This window comes from Equus caballus, chromosome 9 (genome assembly GCF_041296265.1).
Source record: "Equus caballus isolate H_3958 breed thoroughbred chromosome 9, TB-T2T, whole genome shotgun sequence".
In the NCBI taxonomy this organism is placed as follows: domain Eukaryota; kingdom Metazoa; phylum Chordata; class Mammalia; order Perissodactyla; family Equidae; genus Equus; species Equus caballus.
Window position 1 is genome coordinate 64553557 of NC_091692.1, and position 21433 is coordinate 64574989.

The 21433-nt window shown below is 36.7% G+C and overlaps 1 protein-coding gene across 50 annotated transcripts in view; it reads left to right on the plus strand.

Annotated features, from left to right (window-relative positions):
* Positions 1–21433, plus strand: part of RIMS2 (regulating synaptic membrane exocytosis 2) — a 572519-nt gene that overhangs the window by 526616 nt on the left and 24470 nt on the right. The window contains exon 1 of one of the 50 annotated variants that reach the window (XM_005613243.4): positions 15423–16030. The exons of the other annotated variants lie outside the window; for them this stretch is intronic. Coding sequence (XP_005613300.1) covers positions 15889–16030 — 142 coding nt within the window. The 5' untranslated portion in view covers positions 15423–15888. Of the gene's footprint in view, positions 1–15422; positions 16031–21433 lie in introns of those variants that run through there. 50 annotated transcript variants of the gene reach the window in all.

A 21433-nucleotide genomic window follows, 5' to 3' on the forward strand; every position in this document is an offset into this window, starting at 1 on the left:
TGTGTATATTTGTGTATGGTGTTCTCCCTCTGCCTCAGAGGAGTATTGCGCAGGGGCTGGTGTTAAATTTCTATGGACAGTGTTAATGAACATTTAATATATTAAAAATATGTGCACAGATGTCTCTAACATACAAATGCCTGACTGAAAAATTGGCCTTGACCCCTCAACCTCCATCTCTAGAACACTTGATTTAAAAAAAAAATTACTTGGCCTTTTTAGCAAATTTATGTGTAATTTTAGAGGAAAGAGAGTACCTGTAACAAAGCTAGAACTCAGGAGAACTGAGCCCAGAGAAGAATAGGAAAGGCTTGTTTGTATGTGAGAAAATTTACCAGTTCCGTAAATTTGCCTAGAGATCTTTAAAAATCACTTTTTACACTGCCTGAAATTTCACCAATTAGTTAAAGGTATTATTTGAAAATAAAAATCTCTCTGAAAGATAAATCCACTCCACCTAAATTTTCATCCTAAAACCAGCCTGAGATTAGGCAATACTTCAAGAGTGGAAGTCTTAATTGGAGAAGGGAGGATATGCAGCTGATGATTTGGAATTTCTGAGCTTCATATTCACTATTAAATGAGATAATTCTCACAATAACCTATAAGTCATTACTATTTTTGTCTCCCATTTACAGATGAGAAAACTGAGACATGGAGAGTTTAAGTAATTGCCCAAGGTCATACAGCTAGGAAACAGAAGAGTTGGGCTGTAGACTCAGCCTATCTAATTCCAGAGTTCACACCATTAACCACTGGGTCTTCATGTCTCCTGAGTAAGGATAAGTAAACATCTGACCAGGCTATCTGGAGGATGCCTCAAGGAGCAAGGAGGCCCAGCTTCCAGACTGTTACATGTATTCCTGTTCCTTTCAAGGGGAGACGGAGAGTGGGGACTGTCTTAGTTCTGTATGGAACAAAGCAGAAAATCTAAAACTGCAAACTATTAAGGCTGGAAAGGAGGTCAGTGACCCTATATAGACAGAACAGAGAAGTTATCTGACCTCTTTTTAGAAAAGAAATCAAGGGACAGAGAGATTAAATGTCTTGCCTAAAATCACACATCTGTTAAAGAGATCTCTAATTACTGATAGTCTCAGAATAAAAGACAGACTTTCTTTTGATAAAGGAGACTTGAGATGTCTGCCAAGGACCCAAAGGAAGATATGGAGGCTGTATGTTGCACAGCTTCTCTTGTCTGAAGAGGAAGAAGAGCTGGGCCTGCTGGACCTTTCCTGCCAGACCCAGCCCATCTTTCCCTTAGGGATGACCAAGGTCTTTGTCCAGCTGCAGAGCTGGCAAATAGGAGCTCTGGCAGGCTTTACTGGAGGGGACAGGAGAGATGAAATTAAAAATAAAATTTTAAATTATAAAATCCAGTCTAATGTATTCCTAATGGCTATGTAAGTGGAATCAAATAATATAATAATATTAAATGGTTAGATATTAAATAATAATAAATAATATTTGACTGCCTATATCATGGTCCTAAGATTCTGAGCCTACAGCCACTTTCTTTCATCGTAGGAGTGCGATACCTTCTCATCAGCCACAGCTCACTGCATAAATGAGTCACAGGCTCTTCAGGGGGCAGCTGTAAGTTTTAAAGCCCTCTTCCAACAGGTGATTGTTGTGCTGAATAATTACCAAACTAGGATACTGCTATGAAGAATTCCTGGCCAGAGATACAGCACGGTTCATGAGACCTGCCTGGGAAAACAGGTTTGGTAGGAATTGACTGACCTTTACATAGTTCTCTTTAAACTGAAATATGAGAAGTAAGGAGAAAAAGGTCTATTTAAAACTGAAGAACACTTTCTGTGGTAGGTATCGGTATGATATAAGAAAAACCACAATGGAGAAAGGTGCTCGGAGATCTGTTGGAGTAAATAACAGGAAGTGGATACCATAGGGACGTCCTATGGGTAATAAATAAGGAAAAACTGTAATTTAAACATGAAGCATAATTATAATTTTAGATGGAAAGCTGAGACTTGGAGGGATGAAATTTGGAACTGAAATATCAGGAAATAGTGTATCTCCCTCAATGTAAACAGATACAGAAAGAAAAAATAAGAGATACCATTTGATGAAAAGATTTTTAAATGGACCTGAAATTCTGTGAACTTGACAAAGAAAGCCAAGTACAGAGCACTTAAGTGAAACTGAAAAGAAAAATGTTATATAATTTTCGGATTTAGTACAGTCAAGAGAATAAGATGCTTTCTTAAAAATGGATTATAAAACTATTACGGAAGTAAAATGGAGTAGTTAGAAAGCTTCTGGTAACTGAACATTTGCAGAAGTCTTTTCAGGATGACCAGGTTAACTGCCTTTCTGGACTCGTTTGAACAGCAAAGAAGAACTGATGAAGGAGAGCAAGTATTAGAAATCTTGGGAGAAGGAGACTATATTTTCTTAAAGTTCAAAAACAGTGCCTTCCAATTCTGAGATTTGTATCCACACCTTCATTATAACTCTTAACATGTAGGGATGTCTGTTTGACAGTTCTGCTCCCACTAGGCGGTGAGCTAATAATGGAAATATTCTCTCTTGGGGATCTTTGAGTCTCCAGGACCTATTATAGTACCTCACACATTGTAGGTACTAAATAAATCTGTAGGAAGAAGATAATAATAAAATAAAGGAAGGGAAGGCATTAGGCTCAGAGGGACAAGAGAACCATCTGCAAAATTTTGCTCAAGCATATCGCCTTCTTGCTGAGGACCACCCTGACTGTCACCTCCCACCGCTCTTGATTCCCCCTTTCTCTACTCCCTTACTGTGCTGTACTGTCTCTTTTCAATAACATTTATCATCTAACTTACTGTGTAATTTACTGATTTCTTATGTTTGTGGTTTATTGACTATCTCCCCCTGCTAAAATGTGAGCTTTGAGGGGCAAGGATCTATGTTTTGTGTACTGCTGCATCTGAGGTACTTAAGATAGTAAGCGCCTAGAAAATACTGATTAAATAAACGAAACATCCGACAGACAGTCTCACAGAAGGTGAATTAAACTTCTCGCATACCTATCTGAAAGGCACAAACTCGGAATACACAAACTGAAATTACAATTATACTGATTTTGGCTCAATAATTAGACTTAAGAGGAGTGGGAGAGGCTTAAAAATACAATTTTGACAGTAGAATAATAATGCACTTGATTCTAATCTTTAAAAAATGAAGGGGGAGGATATATAAGAAACCATTTTAGGCTGAGCAGGGAGCTTCTGACTATCTATTTTAAAATAGCAAAGAATGAAAGAGAGAGAGAGTGAAATACAAAGAAAGGTGCAGGCAAATTATGAAGGGAAGTGGTGGAGAACTCTAACACCAGAAAGACTAACAGTCCAAATGACCTGCAGATTTTTCGTATAGGTAGAGCCACAAGGAATAAAAGACTGAGGGAGGGAGACTTGATCTGCAACAGGGAAGGCTGTGGAAGAAAGTAATAGCTGTCTTTTAAATATTTCAAGGCTTCTTTATGGAAGAGGAATTTTTCTGTACCATTACAGAAGGCACAACGAGAAGGCATTTTTGGAGGCTATTTTTGACATTATACTGAGAATAATTATGTAATAATTAAAACTGCAATTCTCCATCACTGTAAGTATTCAAAGAAGAGTTTGTAGATAGAAATTTTGCACTGCATGGAATGTTAAATGGCATCTATCACCTCCACTGTACCTTGGAATTTCACTGGGTCTTTGAATGAGGGTCCTATAGTTTGAGTGAGAGTGCTTTGGAGGAAAACTAAAGGAGATTCTTTTAAATTAAAAAAAGCTATTTATGTAAAGGATTCATTCCTCTCTTGATCCCACTAACTCATATCTCTATTTTTCTTTAATGTGATTGGAATCCTTCCATAAAATTAAGAATGTCTCACATTTGCCCATGGACTTTTGGCTTATTGTGTGGAAATGCAGCATGCGGGGCCTGTCCAATTGGCCTATGCACAGTGGCAGGCTGCTTCCCATTTCTTTTTCTACTCCGAGTTCTACTCCTTTCACTAAAATTGACCTTTCAGGGCTGGTAACAACCGGTACAAGCTGAAACAATATGTTCTAATATTTTCAATAACTTATAAGGAGCTCAGTTCAATTATGTATGGACAAAATGCAGCTCTGACTTACACATTCTTTGGATTGAGAATAAATTGATTGACCTTGCAATCATATGTTTGTTGAAATACAACTTCCATGATAGGCTTTAAACCTTAAGAAACTCTTCCTCTGAGTGTTTGATATTATGCTACTTAAAATGAGGACCTAGATTTTAAGCTAGTTCAAAACTGGAAGCTCACAGCAAAATTCTATTTTATTTTATTACATTAACTCAACAACATTACATGTCTCCTAAGTATTAGGCACTGGGGAGAGAGAGAATGTGCAGTAGTGAATAAAACAGAGATAACCTTTGTTCTAACTGAGGATTCAGTTGAGTAGGGGTTGGGAGAGAGCAATTTTCAGTTTATTATATTTTTGTTGGTTTGTTCTTTTCCGAGTCATTTTCTACCTCTATAATTTAATGCTTTTGTGTGTATGATAACCAAAGTAATTTATTTCCAGATTTCTGCTTTAGTTCTATTTTCCTGTTGAATACTGTGCTTTTGTAAAATTGTGTGTTAGAATGTGATAGTCCTACAATTTTTAAATTTAATGTCCCGTGATCTTGAAAGTGTGGCATTATTATGGTCAAAACAAGAGTACTTAAGCTGTCTTCATTTTGCTTAGGTGATGATATCTTAAGTGCTTTTGAGCTGCATACACACGTACCAAATACATGCTGGTCTATTATCTCTTTATTTATTTATTTTTTATTTTATTTATTTTATCTTTTTTTGGGAAGATTAGCCCTGAGCCAACTACCGCCAGTCCTCCTCGTTTTGCTGAGGAAAACTGGCCCTGAGCTAACATCCATGCCCATCTTCCTGTACTCTATATGTGAGACGCCTACCACAGCATGGCTTTTGCCAAGCGGTGCCATGCCCGCACCCTGGGCCGTGGAGAAGCGGGACGTGTGAACTTAACCGCTGCTCCACCAAGCTGGCCCTATCTCTTTATTTTTAATTACATAGCATTACTTGGTCTGTTTCCATAGCTTTTCTATACTTACCAATTCGAATAATAATTAATTAGTGAAAGTAATAGATTTAACCAATGGTCAGTTAATTAGTAAATGATACTAGCTACCACTTCTACTGCTTAGCACTGTACATAGATATGGTAGCATTCAATATTTGTTTCATTTTTTTTTAAAGATTGGCCCTGAGCTAACATCTATTTCCAATCTTGCTCTTTTTTTTTCCTCCCCAAAGCCCCCAGTACATAGTTATATATCTTAGTTGTAGGTCCTTCTAGTTCTTCTATGTGGGACACTGCCTCGCCTCAGCATGGCTTGATGAGCAGTGCTAGGTCCCCACCCAGGATCCAAACCGGTGAACCGTGGGTCGCCGAGTTGGAGCACACAAACTTAACCACTGGGCCACCCGGCCAACCCGTTTAGTATTTTTACTAATAAATGGTGGAGTGGTCAATTAGTTCTACTAAGCTAACAATCAGTTGTCTTTGTTAAACACTTTCAAAAGATTACCATTTGATGGAAATATATTCTTTGACCTTTAATATATATTGTTTTAAACAATTAGTCAATGTGCAGAAATGTGTAAAGGTTTTAAACCGACAGTTTGCCTATGTAGGCTTCACCAGATTCTACCAATAATCATGTTTAGCCTTTTATCTTCTTTATACTTTAGCACATATGAAATGGGGAATAGTACTGACAGATTTCATAGATGTGTTTTAGAGATGAATCTATAGGTTTTTAAAAAATACTTGAGAGAAAGTCACTGTATAAAACAAAATTGTTATGCACTAGACAGACATAACATCTAAAAACATGGGAAAAATTAGACCATGGGAAATGCCTATTATAGAAACCAGAAAAGTTTTTATGGAGATTCTTATAATGTGTTAAACACTAGTTGACACAACTGTCAATAATTATTTCATTCGCATAAATGTTTTAAATTGGCACACACACACAGAGAACATTATACAAAGCATATAATTTGGAGACTTTTTCCTGTAGTTATTGTGATCATGATAGTAAGAAATGCATGTTGATAATAGATTCTCATAGGGTTATTTAGTTTCCAATGTTGTTTTACATTTTTCTTAATGGACTCCACTCTGGAAAAAAAATACGATCTTTCTCTCTCTCAAAAATTTGCATTAAAAGTAGTGATATAATGTGTGGAGGCAAAGAGGAACTTCTGTTCTAGGGGGACATTTCCCTCCTATCATTCAGGTGAGAAGTTCAACCACAGAGCGGTGTAAGCAAAGGAGACATGATGGTTTGCTAAATCCCAGGATCAGAGCAATCCTCAGTGAGACTGAGAGCCAAGCTGACACAAGACTACAGGTGGAAGCAGGACTCCCATCTAAGAATAAGGAGGTCAGGAGACCTCTAGCTCTGCAAGGGACTGGGGCACACTGTGTGTTAGAAGGTTGACGAGGGGCTGTTCACCTCATGCTATGACCATTTACTTTAGAATGCTTATGGTTCTATGACAGGCACTTTCTAAATGGCTATACAAGGCAGAAAACTTACTCTTTGTCAGCTAATCTTAATCTATAATCTGAAGTTTAGAATAAAAATGAATGCTTTTAGTAAATAAAATTAGAAATGCAGAAGTATAAAAAATTTTATATTCTGTTTTAAAATTGCACTTCCCTTCAATTGTAATAAATTATGTAATAATTACATTTTTTAAGATCACTGTCCTTGAAAAGTGTCTTCAGTGTTTTTCAGATACAATATAAGATTTATTAAGATATAAAGTTTTTTTTTGCCTGACCCAGAGAACCTATAAAATGCTGCCCTTGTATTGTGTGAAATACAGTATTATTTGAAATTAAATTAGTAGCTTATAACAGTGAATCACAAAGCAGCAACTTTTTTTCTCACTATTAGATCCATGCCAGATAATCACAAAAAAATAAATAATGCATAACAGAAAATAAAGGAATTCAGAAATTCTGTGCCACACTTTTTCCATGTCCAAATGCTGATAAATGGTGGCTAGACTATAAATAAACATTTTCAGAAAAGCTTTTTGAATAGTGTTGCCAAATTTTAAAAAATATATGTGCAGATATATATCTATGTATGTACATATATATATATTATATTTATACATATTTCGTTACTTTTTAGGCTGTAAATCATGCATCAACACTCGTGGCTCCTCCCAAATTCTTTTCACAGTTAGTTGTCAAGGGTGGGAAAGGAGGTTGGAATTTGAAGCACTGTTCCGTTAGGAGGTTGAGTTGCAGAAGCAGTTGCTAACAGAAGAATCCAAGTTATAAAGTAGCGATCAAGGAGAGGCATTACAGAACATTCCCCTAGGTAGAATATATATTGCTTTGCCTCTCTTTATAATTACTAGTATTTATTAGAGAGTTTCTGTATGACACCACAAATTTACCTCTTACTGAGACTATTTTCCCTGGGGAATAGTCCTCCGTCTTGTTAGACCTGAGCTTCTCACCTTATTGTGGCATTATAAATAAAGCACATCAGATGGAACCGTTTTGAATTGAATTTTAGGAGGAAAAGGTTTAATCTGTATTGTTATTTCCTGTTATGAAGTTTCATATCAACAAGACAGACAAACTGTTTGTTACTTAAAGACATCTTTAACACAGAGTGCCTTAAGTGGGAGTCAGCTGATGATGAGTTGCTTAGTTTGGTTTCTAAGTTGCCCACCTTGCACTCAGTCTTGACTGTTTACCAAATGTACTGAGCTACAAATAGAACTACCTTCAGGCAGCAGGTCACTTATGCCCAATCTCAGTGATGTTTGACCTGAATCTGTATAACATGAATGTTTTTCATGGTTTTTTTTCTTGCAATATGCTATTAAAAATCCTGCAATTTTTAATGCTTTGGCAGAATCCTCATTTTTCTCTACTGCCTTTGGTTTTTAACAACTTTAAATGACTTTGTTGTAAATCTTATGCCTTCATATATAATGAAAAATAATTAAGGTGTAATTAAGGGAATCCCTCTATTTTCCATGCATACATAATACTATTGTTGTCACACTGTGGTGTAAGTAAGGAATAAATAAATAATGAGTAAATGAATAGTGAATGAATAAATTAATAGTGAACAAATAAGGCAGTTTAAATGCACGCACTTATTATAAATACTGTGTGGTTTTTGGCATTGGTACCTGAAACGTACATAAAATTTTTAGATCTTGCTGAATATTTATGCAAAATAGTTACACACAAAATCTTAAGATGCTATTGGTCTCATAATGATATGAGAAGTTGATAAGTGATGTTCATCTAGAATTCCAAGGGAATTACAATAGAAACGTTTCTTCTTTTCTGACAAACATTTGAGATGGTTCTTCTAACGTTACTATAAGATTTTGTGTAAATTTATCATAAAGCCAGAGCATTGGTTGGAATAGTGGAACAGAATACTGGAACAGGGAGTTTTTCAAACTTGGAAATCATCCTTGCCACTACCACTGCCCTAAAGGACTGGGAAAAGGAGAGGCCTTCATGAGGAGCTCCAACCCTTACTCATTTCCAAAGATGCAAACGAGGAATATTCAGTAGTCATTATGGTCGGGGTAGAGAGACTTCTGTTTTCAATTTCTTTTACCCTTATTTTCTGCCTACCAAGACACAGCTCAGGTATCTCTTCTGTGAAGCCTTCTTTGGCCCATCTAAGTAAAGTTGGTCACTTCCTATTTTATGCCACCAGAGTGCTTAGAACCTATCAGAAATATGCTACTTATTCCACCATATTGCATTTATTTGATTTGCTTGGCTATGTTATCCTCCTACCTTCTACCACCAGACTCTGAGCTCCTTGAGAGCAAGACTCATGTTTTGTATGTATCTTACACGAAGATCCTAGAAAGGGGTCTTGCATATGGTGCTCAATAAATATCTGAATGAATGAGGAAATGAAGGAAAGTGTGAAGGCCATCACACATTAGAAAGAAAACTATCTGAATGATGGAAACATAATGGTATTTCATACACCTCTCTTTTCCCTGGTCCTAAACAAGTTTCTCTAAATGTCACTTTTGTGGTCTACCTATAGATCCTTAACTTATTGTTCGATCATGCTTAATCTTATCAGTGAAATAAACTGTTTCCTTTTTATATGAATATTTTTGTTTTTCTTTGAAAGTGGTATTTCACATGACTGTTTCAAAACTTGTATAGGTGATATATAGAAGGTATGAACATTCTTTTTCTAAATTTTGGTATTATTTATCCAAAATGTTTGGAGTATGACTGACTCCATTTCATTTTGGGAAATATACTTTCAGCAGTGGCCAAATACCAATGAAATCACAAATCTAATGAATGTATATTTCCTATTTTCTCTGGAGGCTGAGTTCATGTGGTTCTGTCTGAAGTCATACCTGTACACTGACTCCTAAAACTTCTTGAAGACATTTAGTAAGAGTTTTGGATTCCTGGTGATAGCTAAATCAAGATTTACCTAAATATGCCTTGCGATAAAACAGAACTACCATGCTACATGCGTAACATGTTCCTTGTTATGGATGGAAAAACAGTTCTTATTGGTAGTCCCATTGTCTAATTGTTGATATCAGTGGGTTCTTTTAAGCAGTGTCACTTAGCAGTTTACAGTATGCATTATAGAGTCCAAAGGCATGTATTCAAATCCTGGGTTTGCTACTTATGACTTTGGACAAATTATAACACTCTTCATCAAACATCTTGGGCTTAAATCCTGGTTTCATTTCTTAATAACTTATGCAACCTTGGGAAGGAGACTTACCCTCAATGTGCCTCAGTTTTCTTATCTATAAAATGAATATATTAATAATAATATCTCCATCATAGGGTTGTATATTTATTGAATGAGTTGATGTGCTGGTATGTAAAGTTGTTTAGAAAAAGTCCTGGCGTATAGTAGGTGGGGTCTAAGATTATTTCAGCAAAGTGTGAGATCCGTGAGGGTAGAGGTCTTTGTCTGTATTTGTTCACTGCTATATCCCCAGTGACTAGAATAGTGCCTGGCTTGTGGTAGGCACTCAACATATATTTAATGAATGAATATGCATCACTTTTCTTGTCTGTGAAATGAAAAAATGAGAGTAGCTACCATATAGAGTGTTTAGGAAGAGTAAATGAGGTAACATATAGAAAGAACATAACATTAGCTATCATCATCATTCTTATTATACATAAGGGCCATAATTAATATTAGAGTCCAAAATTTGTTTTCCGTGTATTGTCTAGCTATTCTGATTTTATGACTCATGACTTTGATCTTTAGAGTTTTCTCCCTTCATTCTTCAGTTAAATCTTTCACTATTTTTTAGCCTAATCAATAAATTAGTTTGCTTACTTCCATGAACATTTTCTGTTATAAAATAAAGGCAAATCTTATCATAAATCTCATTACAGAAATAATGAAAAGGCTGATCGTTTAATGTTTATTTTTTATCCTCCCATACCCTAAACGTCTTTTGGTTTCGTCAAACCTTTGTGAAAGCTTTGGGTTGAGCAGGTGCTGAAGTTTAACATCTGGTATTCACTTTCAAAATCTGCTGAGTAAACACCAAAAATATTTTCAAAACTGAAGTCACAAAAGCTTATAACTTATTTGTACTATATTGACATTAAGCTGAGGATGGAAGAAAAGATTGTGTATTTTGGATTTCATATTCAAGCCAAGGGTAACTGCCCAAGACTGTTAAATACTTTTAGCAATTTGAAGTCAGTATAAAAATGTTAACTATGTGGATTTTCTCTCTCATGACTTAAATGCAAAGATATTTTGTTACAGCAAAAAATATATATATTTTAGGATTCTGAGAGTTGGTTTCGAATAACACAAACAAAATATATCCACAAATATTTCTATTTAGCATAGAATTATTTGCTGTAAAGAAGAATGGTCCAAAGTGGCCAAGGTAATTGACATCAATTGTAAAGACTGAGGTAGAAATGAATCCCCATATTGCCAAGAGCAAATGTATATCAAGACAAAGAGGGTAGTTCAGTCTGAATCACAGCTCTATAACTTCTCCTGAGCAATTCCTATCTCTTCCAACAAACAGCCACTTCTGGGTTGACTAGAAAATAATAAATAGTGACAGAGCAGCAATAAGAGTACTTTTTCTATTTCTTTTTAGTATATTCACCTCTGGGCCTTACTACTTGTTTTTTTCACTACTTACCAGAGGGACTTACTTCTTCTTCCCTTCCCTTTGTTAGTAGTTTGCGTTCTCATCATCATCATCTACATTATTTCTAGCATAGAAAAGGATAAGGCTGCCAAAGGCACAACTATTGTTCTTTATTGAACTAATCCGTGGTCTATACACTATATAACTACTTCATGTAATAACCTTTTTATGTTTTCACTTAAGTGACCACCCTCTTTTTCAGGAGGAAACTAACTTAACATACTTTAAAGTTTTGGGGGCCAGCCCCATGGCCAAGTGGTTAAGTTTGCGCACTCCGCTTCGACGGCCCAGGGTTTTACTGGTTTGGATCCTGGGCACAGACATGCCACCGCTCATCAGGCCATGCTGAGGCAGTGTCCCACACAGCACAGCTAGATTGGCAAGAGTTGTTAGCTCAGGTACCAATCTTTGAAAAAAAAAAAGATAATGAGACACCAGTAAAAAAAAAAATTTTGATGATTTTTCGTTGAGAAATTATTACAAAAATTGATACATAAATGACGGAACCTTCTAGTCCTGTTAGAATTGATGGACTGAAATACATATAAAGCTATGTAATATTGTTATGTTTTGATAAAAAAGGCAAATATAGATTTAACATTGGTACATAGAATAAACATTATGATTTTGAAGATTTTCAATATTTAGTTTACTTATTTTAAGCCAAATAATTTACTGTACAGTTCATATTATATCTATTATCTGTGTTTTGTGTATATGGTATAAGATACCTATGATATAGTATAGAGGCCACTGAACCTGAAATCTGAATTTGAGTCCTGCTCTGCCACTTTCTAGTTAAGCAAGTCATTTAATATTATTGAAGGGGTTTTTATTAATTCATCTATAAAGAATAAATAATAATGACGTGCTCAGTGTTGATGTAAGAATTAAGTGGCTTAATTAGTGTGATATGTTTCATATTTAGCAAATAGAATGCTATCATAGGATTACAATATCTGATTATCTTTGGATGAGTAAGAAAGTTATAAATAATTTGAATATTGGATTATAATGATTCTGGAATTACACTTAGTTTTATATAATGAAACTATGTAGTGATCCATCATTTGAGAACTACATCCAAAGCCATTTGAATGTATCTTCTGGTATGGGGAATGACATTTCCAATCTTTTAAGGTAGTTTATTTTTTATGTAAATTTTTATATTACTTTGGGGGTGGTAGTACTTATATCAGAATGGAATAAGGAATAATAAATCAACTTGTTAAAAATATATAAACCAGAAATACTATTTATATAATATTTATTATACATAAGAAAACAATTGAGTATAGGACCAAAAAAGTAGAATTGTAAAGTTTCTCAATAAGTTCATTATATTGCACAAGTTATTCAAGACCAGAGGTCTCTGGCTGTTAATATGGTTTGTCTCTAACACCTGTGTGCCACACTCTTCTTTTGCCTTAAAGCTTTCTTCCATGAAATAAGGTGATTTTCTTTTTTCTTCTTTAGTTTCCCTGCTCCTCCTTGTGCTATTCTCCTATCACTTATCTATATCTCCAAGATCCTAACTATAGGAAAAAGTACCAAAAAGCTCCCCAGGACAACCTTGTTCTGAAACTGTGAGGGAGAAATGATGCTCCTGTAGAAATGGATGCATCTGGACTATTCCGGACTAACCTCTTCTTGGTGCATAAAGCCAGGTCATTGACAAAGAGAAGGCAGGGCCCAAGCAACTCAGCCATGATTCAGTTCTTAGATTCCCTATCTCTATGCACTCACTAATAGAAACCCAAGACGTTCCCTTCCAGAGTGACTTTCAGCTATCATTATGATGTCCCTGGATGTCAAAGTAAAAGATTTCCACCCCTGGCCAATTTATTTTCCTTGAATTTCTCTACTCAATCCCTCTTCCTTGATACTTTCCTCTTGATCACAACTCAATACACATATGCACATGCGTGTGCCCACACACACATGCATATTCATGAAACAATATTGCAATTGATGCAATAACTACATGGACTATACTGTGCTATTCATTTCATTTTATTTTTTAGAATGCTGATCAAAACCTAATAAGTTGTTTTCATGACTCACTAAAAATTTGTGTTTAAGAAAATTTTAAATGTTTAAAAAAAATTAGATGATTTTCAATAGTCCTTTCAGTTTCCCAAATTCTGTGATTCTCTTTATTCTTATAATGAAAATTTCATTTAATAAAAAAGTTTCTGGGGCTGGCCCAGTGGCATAGTGGTTAGGTTCGAGTGCTCCACTTCAGTGGCCCGGGGTTTGTGGGTTCAGATCCCGGGTGTGAACCTACACGCCGCTCATCAAGCCATTCTGTGGCGGCATCTCACATACGTAATGGAGGCAGACTGGCACAGATGTTAGCTCAGGGTCAATCTTCCTCACAAAAAAAGTTTCTATTCTCTGAATAAAAGCAATATGGTATGAAAAAGTGTTCATAAAACTCCTGGTTTTATCAGTGTTCTATTGAAATGTTGATATTTTAGGAAAGTGAATAATGAACAGGAAATTGAACTAAGAGAGAGTAGTAGGAATATTAATGAGGAAGGACAAAAACCTATCAGAAGAACAAAAGCAAGAAACCTGGATTATCCTACGTCTCAGCAACCAAAAGTTGTTACCATATGACGGCACTCTTACTTGTACTGAAAGTTTCCCAATTTTTAGAAAGATTTGAAAGGATTATTACTTGAATGCATTTTTTGTACCTTCTAAATTGTGATGTCCAATGGCCAAAGTCATTAACATACCTAGAAGGTCCTGTGTGATTGGTCCCCTTCTCTGCGTCATCTCTCTGGCCTCCTTTCCTTCCCACTCGCTCCCTCTACTCCAGCTACCCTGCCCTCTTTGCTGTCCCATGGACAAACCAGGACATCACACCTAGGGCCGTTGCACTGGAGGGTTTTTCTGCCTCAGACTTACTCTCTTCCTCACATATCAGAATGGCTAACTTCCTCAACTTCTTCAAACCTCTGTTCAAATGTCACCTTGTCAAAGAGGCCCACTCTGACAGCCCTTTTTTAAATTGCAGACTCTCTCATATCCCTTAACTTTATTTTTTTCAATTTGCATTTATCCTCTTTTAACACTATATAATTTACTGATTTATTGTGTCTCTCTCCCTCTGCTAGAATGTAAGCTCCACAAGAGCAGGGATTTCTAACTGCTTTGATCACTATTGTGTCCTAAGTGTTCACAAAGGTACCTGACATATACTAGGAGCTCAATTAATATTAATTGAATGAGTGTTTCAATCTCCCACAACATCAAGCAAAGAACTTGTGCATATATATTCAGGAAATATTTATTGTATGAAAGTACCATTTTAGATCACATAATTTACATTTTACATTTTACAAAACATTTTGAAAGCCCCTATTACACATCCCCAACAATAAAGCTGTGACTTGGTTAGGACTGGAATCATTGTACCCTACCTTCCTACCTTCCTGGATAGGGAAACTGAGAGATTGAGTGGCTTGCCTAAGGTGACAAAAAGTGGGGCAGTCTCCTGACTCCTATTGAAATGGAATTATGGTTGCTTTATGTTCCAGGATAGAGATCTGCAGTTTGCAGAATGCGACATGTCATTTCACTTATAAACTGTTTTGTTTCTATGTCTGTGTTGCTTTCAAATTTATGTTAAAGGATATTACCTTTTATGTAGATGTTAAAACCTTAAAGTGTTTATTGTCATTCTTAGCAACAATAGGTAGCAGATTATTTAATTTGCAGAAAAAAAACATTAAAAATTCCTGAAATTAAAGCAAAGTTGGTAAACATCATACTACTTTTTTAGTGTTGGTGCTTTTTCAGGCTCTTGATTTTTTTTAACCTTTTTCCCTCTGTTGACTTTTTAGCTTTTTAATAAAGAAAGAAGGTAAAAGAGAAAGCTTTAATTCCAGGCTTTCGTGGAACCTGTTAAAAATTGAGCCTTTGTGTTATACTTGCAGAAAATTTCAATATTTCTTGTTTATGCTTGAGGAACGTTAACAAATTTAAGTAAAACTGAGGAAAGGGAAAGTGATTGCCAAAAATTTGTCTGATATATTACCCATCTGCGATGCCTAACGTATTGCATCTAATTAACCACCATTCTCTGGACTTAATCCCATGGGAGGGGGCCGGGGAGGTGGGGAGAAGAGGAAATAGCGGGAGCTACTCTGGGTCAGAGTTGCCGAGAAACTGAGATGTGCACTCAGGAGCTGTCAGCCCGCGGAGGTGCTGCGGCGGCTGCCGCCTCCCACTACGGCTGCTGATTGGCGGGGACCAGGGCAGCAGCAGCACAGCAGCAGCAGCAGCAGCATCTTCTGCGAGGGGAGGGCAACGAGACTCTAGCCGCCACAGTCTCCGGGATCCTCAGCTCCCTCTGGAGAGACCTCGGAGTTTGACTGCTAGCAGCTGGTCTTCGCCAGCCACTGCCTCGAACCCTTCCTCCTGGCCCCTCCCCGACAGAGGGGAGTTCCCGGCAGCCAGGAAAGCCACGTCTGGCGCGGACCGGGTCAGGGAGGCAGGGGCCAGAACCCCAGGGTCCCGCGGCACCGTCTCGGCCCCCGAAGCGCTGCGGTCGCCGCGCCCCAGCCGCCAAGACGCCTCGTATCTTGTACCGCGGGAAAAGCGGGTCTTCGTCCAAGATGGGCCGGCAGGGCTTGGGGGGCGCCGGCGCTGCGGGACGCTCCATGCAGCGCTCCCAGAGCCGGAGCAGCCTCTCCGCCTCCTTCGAGGCTCTGGCCGGCTACTTTCCCTGCATGAACTCCCTGGAGGAGGAAGAAGGAGGTGAGACTGTCTGTAGTTGACGTTTCTGTTTACGACTGGCATCTCGAAAAGTAGGCGTTTGGAGGGTTGGCAGGGGGAGAGAGAACTCCAAGTAGTAGTGTCCCTTTCCCCCTCCGGACCCTGCTGGGGGCGAGAGACCCCAGAGCGCTCCTACTGAGCCGGGGTGAAGTTCTGTTTATTGGTTATTTGGAGAGTTCCACAGGCGCTGACTTGGGAAAAGGCTCTCCCCGTGAAGTTGAATTATCGAGTTCCTGGGAGCTGAATGAGGACGTAGACGGCTGGGAGGCAAGGTGGCGCCTGTTGAGTGCACCCTACTCTGTTTTTGTTTACTCCCACAGTCTCAGCATTAGCATTTTGGCCTGGAGGACAGAAATACACAAAAATTAAAGGGAAAAGTAGCAGCAAAACTTTGAAGCAGGAATCTCAGCCTGTAAAAAGTCAGGGTCCGGATGAGGGGAAGAGGTGATACAATGGAGAGACAGGTCGAGGATTGACAGTACTAAAGGCCGGTTTGTGCTGTGGACACCTGAAACTTTGTTCACAGGGCGCAATACTATAAATCTGACTATTGCTTGCCTGTCTCTGATGCCTGAACGATGCCGTTATAATTAAGCTAATGAGAAAAATGGGGGAAGGGAACTCACTGTTTTAAACTTGTCACCAAGTGGTTCCAAATTCTTCATAAAGTTTTGAATAACAGAACATATGTTTTTCTTTATGAAGAACTTTCCTATAAGATTTAACAACTAACACTGAAAATATAATTTGTAAATCAAAGTAAGAATTGATTGGTAAATAATAGCATCTCAACATTTGAAGTACTGTTTATTAGTTTATTGATATGCTGGTTGCAAACTGTGTTCATCTTTAGATGTATATCCAGAATAGGTCGGTTATCATCATATGAACTCTATTCTCATATACAGTAAGATTGTTTTGCTTTTATTCTAACAGTCAGTGACTCTTATTAGGAAAACTGTAGTAAGCCCTGACTTAGCACCTGCTCTACCAACAGGTTGAAATAAATTGTTCCCCTCTTTTTCGCGGTGGAGGGTAGGGAGGTGGAAGATGGAGGATTAGTAATATGTCTGGAAAGTGCTCTTCACAGTAATTCTCTAGCTAGAGCTATCCGGATTTCTTCTAGCTTACTGTTGCAGTATCAGTTTTCTGTAGATCAATGCAGGTTTAATAGGAAGGCACTTCCCTATACAAACATGACTTTTCATTTTTGTACTAATCCTTTGCCGTTCTTATTTATTTGCTTATATTTCACTTGTTTTCTATAATTAAATGTCTAAAATCTCAGGAAATGTAAACAAGTCAAGAAATTAGAAAATCAAACTGGGTGAGTGAATGATCCTAATTGTAGGTAAAATTTCCAGTATTTATTATTAGCCAGGCACTGGTCTAAGAACTGGACACGCGTTTACTCTTTCAGGCCCGCAACAACCTTAGGAGGCAGTACTTTTATTATCCCCACTTACAATGGAGGAAACTAAGGCGGAGAGATTGAGAAACTTGCCAAGGTCACTCGGATAGTAGGAAATAGAGTTAGCGTATGGACCCAGGCAGTCAACAGCACAACCCATGCACTCAACTCCAGGCTGTACTAGATGATTTGTTGCATATACTTGGCCACAGTCACATACCTAGTAAGTGGTGAAGCTAGAACTCAAACTCAGTTTCGGTTTTCTCAAACTGAAAATACATATTTAAATAAAACAGCATTAGTATAGACTCATTTCTCAATTTTTAATTTTTACACCAGGTCTTCAGTCTTGAGTTTGCTTCAGATAAACTATTGTCCTTCTTCCTTAAGTTGTAACTAAAATTGTTGGATTTACAAAATACCATCCTAAAAGCCTTTTTGAGACAAGAAAAGCTTATATAAATGTGAAAATTTTCAAAATTTAAAGTACATTTGCTTAACCTTGGCTCACACAGACTAATCCCAAAGGAAATTCCTACATCTACACAAGGGAAATTGGAACAGACTCCTGTCCCATAATATGACTTTTCAAGTTGCCAAGACAAAATGTTCCAGAAGGAAGCCAGTGTTTTTAAAGTGAAACGTATAGTTCTCTACTAGTAACTAGAGAGGAGGCACTCCCCACAAATGAGAGGTCTTTCCACTGGGTTACAGTCATTTTACAGCCAAGAGAAAAAAAGTCCTCTTTCTTCTTTATTTCTGCATTACTCTTACCACCCTTGAAACTCCTGAGATTTTTGAGGATCTTTCAACACACCCTGAAGAGTTGTAACAATTAGAAGTCACTGTCCTGGAACAGTGCTTCTCCACAACATTTTTTTTTATTGAGACACCCACACAGGACACATGAAGTTCATGTGGATAACATATGCTTTCATGAGCTTACTTAGGAATATGTTGTTATAGTTTTAACTATGAAACCATTCTGATTTATGAAGAAAAGTGAATCCATCGCAACGAATGATTTTCACACTGGTTGAGAACAACTCGTCTAAAGAGAACAGTGTCTACTAACCAGCGTGATTTGACTAAATCAGTTCATGAAGCTGGTCTGATTTTAAAGCTAGTCTTTTGTGTGTGTGTCTTTTCAGAAGTTGTGGAATAACTAAACAATCTCAAATGCGCTGTCTTCCAGTTCCATCTTCTCATTTCATTCTTATACAGCATATCCAGATATGACCATTCTACACAAGAAGCACTAAGTCTTTGGAGAGACCATATTGTTTTCATTCATTCATTCAGAAATATTCGCTGAGGCTATTTGATGTTAGTTGCTAGGGTAGTCTCTCAGGGGGATATACTCCCTACCCTCTTAGAGCCTACAGTCTAATGGAGATAGATAGACATTAATATAAATATGTAATTATGACTGGGAAAAGTATTAGGAAGGTAAAGTACAGAGTGCAATAAGAGATATAAGAAAACGTAATTTAGAGGTTAGAGAAGGGTGTCCTGAGAAAGTGAAGGTTAAACATCGATTCAGTTGTCAGCGATATCTCTCAGCGATCACTCTCAGTGGCCTCTTGCACACCTTTGAAAACAATCTGCCCAGACCCCACAGCTAGTAAGTGGTGGGGCTAGGAGCTAAACCCATAATCTGGTTCTGGAGTTTATAATTCTAACTACTCTGTCTGTGTATTGTTTCTTCATTATTGTACTGTTTTCTTGTAATATGCTATGATCTTGAAAACTAACTATAATAATAATAATAATTACCATTTATTGAGCACATTCTTTGTGCCACATTCCTTTAATTTTATGATAATCATTCAAGGAAATTATTATTTTCATCATTTTACACATGTGAAAATTGAGACTTAGAGAAGTTAAACAACTTGGCCACAGACCATAAATCTCACTGGGGCTGACTTCAGTGAGGATGAAAAGGACTTTCCTATAAGCAAAATAAGTTAAGTTTGTTGATTGGTCTTTGTAACATCTTTTTTGTATGCTTGCAGTTCTTTTTCATCTTATTTTATTTTTTGTGTCCTTGTTCCTAGATATATTCCAGATAAATGTTCTTCAAATCTCTGTTTGGTTTTTATTTTTAAAGTAAAAATAATAACAATAGTACCTTACGTATTATTTAACAGATTATGAGTTATGGTTATTTATTTTATCATTGAACCCTATGAGATAATATTACCTTCACTATATGAACTATTTGGCCCCAACATTGAGTCTATCTCCCTAATATAGATATTACTGTTTGTAGAATTTTTTAACATTACAGGTAATTCTAAGAAAGAAGGAATTGTTTCCAGGAAAAGTTACCATTCTTGGTAGAAGCTACCCCACAACTTACCACCCATAGATTGAAGGACAAATGGTTATGGTCATATAATGTAGGAAAATGGCACATTTCCTAATACTTGGTAGATCTGGTTTCTCAACGGCTGTCTAAATGTTACCTGTGGTTGTGGGCTAGTGATTCCTGTTCAGTTATGTACGTATAATGTGTGATGAATTTGATTTGCTTTATTTTATGGCCTGCCTTTATTGGTTAAAATATGGCTTTGCAATAGTACAGAGAAGATCCTATCCACTTAATACTATTTAACTGAGTAAATTAACTCATTTAATTTCTTTTGCATGCCACTAGCTTGAGAATTAAATGATAGGAAATCCATTTAAGAAGCAAGAATAGTTTAAAAATCACCAGAAAAATGAAAGAAAGTTTCTTTACATGTAATAGTGAAGCTATGAGGAATTAATATGAAAGGAACTAAATAGACTGTAATAAAAAGACCTGTTTAATTCTCGCCCACTCTTCAAGAGCCATGCAACCGATGAGAAGTGTATAAAAGACATTATCCTATTCCAATCTGTGTGTATGGTAAATAATACACTTAATTCTTAATAAACAGTCACAGTTAATTAAAATGGAGCTGAGCACTTTGCCCATGCTCTATTGGATTGAAAAATTCTCCATACCCTTAAATGTAATACTTCTAAGCACAGACTCATGTCTAGCATAGTAAGTATCCAGTAAGTGTCTATTACTAATAACAATAGTTAGATTGTTCTACCAATTTTTCAAGCTGAATATCAGTATAACTGACTGCTATTCATTATATTTATACTGTTTTTAAATTGCAATACGTGATCTGGACTTTTTTAAATTCAGTGGTCATAGTTTTTACACATGTTCACAATACCAATATTGGGGACAGGACATGGATAGACAGTTGTAGTCTAAATATAGATCTTTCCTTAGAGGATATTACTTTTCCTAGGTTATGATTGATTACAATCATAAATCATTTATAAATGAGTCCATACTATATTCAACAATAGCACAGTATGTTTATATTAGATTTACATTCTAGGCAGATAAGGTGAAGCAAAAGATTTTGGAATTAAAAAAAATGAAGAATAATACCACTCAGAGTGCTTATCAAATATTACCTTTTTAATCTAAAATTCAGAATCTTTCACTGTGTCCGAACATTCCCCATAAAATGATTTAAAACTTTAATACAAAAGTCAAGTTAAACCCCAATTTGCTTTCATACTTCAGTAAGTTCACTAAGTTCACAACTAGTAATGGGAGCAAGCCTCCCTATGGAGCCATCTTGAGTATAATGACTTTCAAAAGAAATCCACTAGAAAGTTGTAATGGCAGCATCCCATTTCTGCCAAGGACTATGGTTTAATGAAAATGCTCTCTGCTGTTCTTAAGTAGTCCCTTCCTTGTTATTGATCAGACAAGATCATTCTATATATTTGTTATATCTCATATTGTAATGGTGTTTGATTGGAGAGGAGAGGGGTTTACTTAATGCTATGTATATATAATACTATTTGAGCAATTGAAGAAAAAGCTAACATAAAAATGATAGTATCAATTCTAGTTTGAAGTATCATTTCTTAAGATTTAGATTTTGCCTAATAAGACTAAAATGAAAGGATGG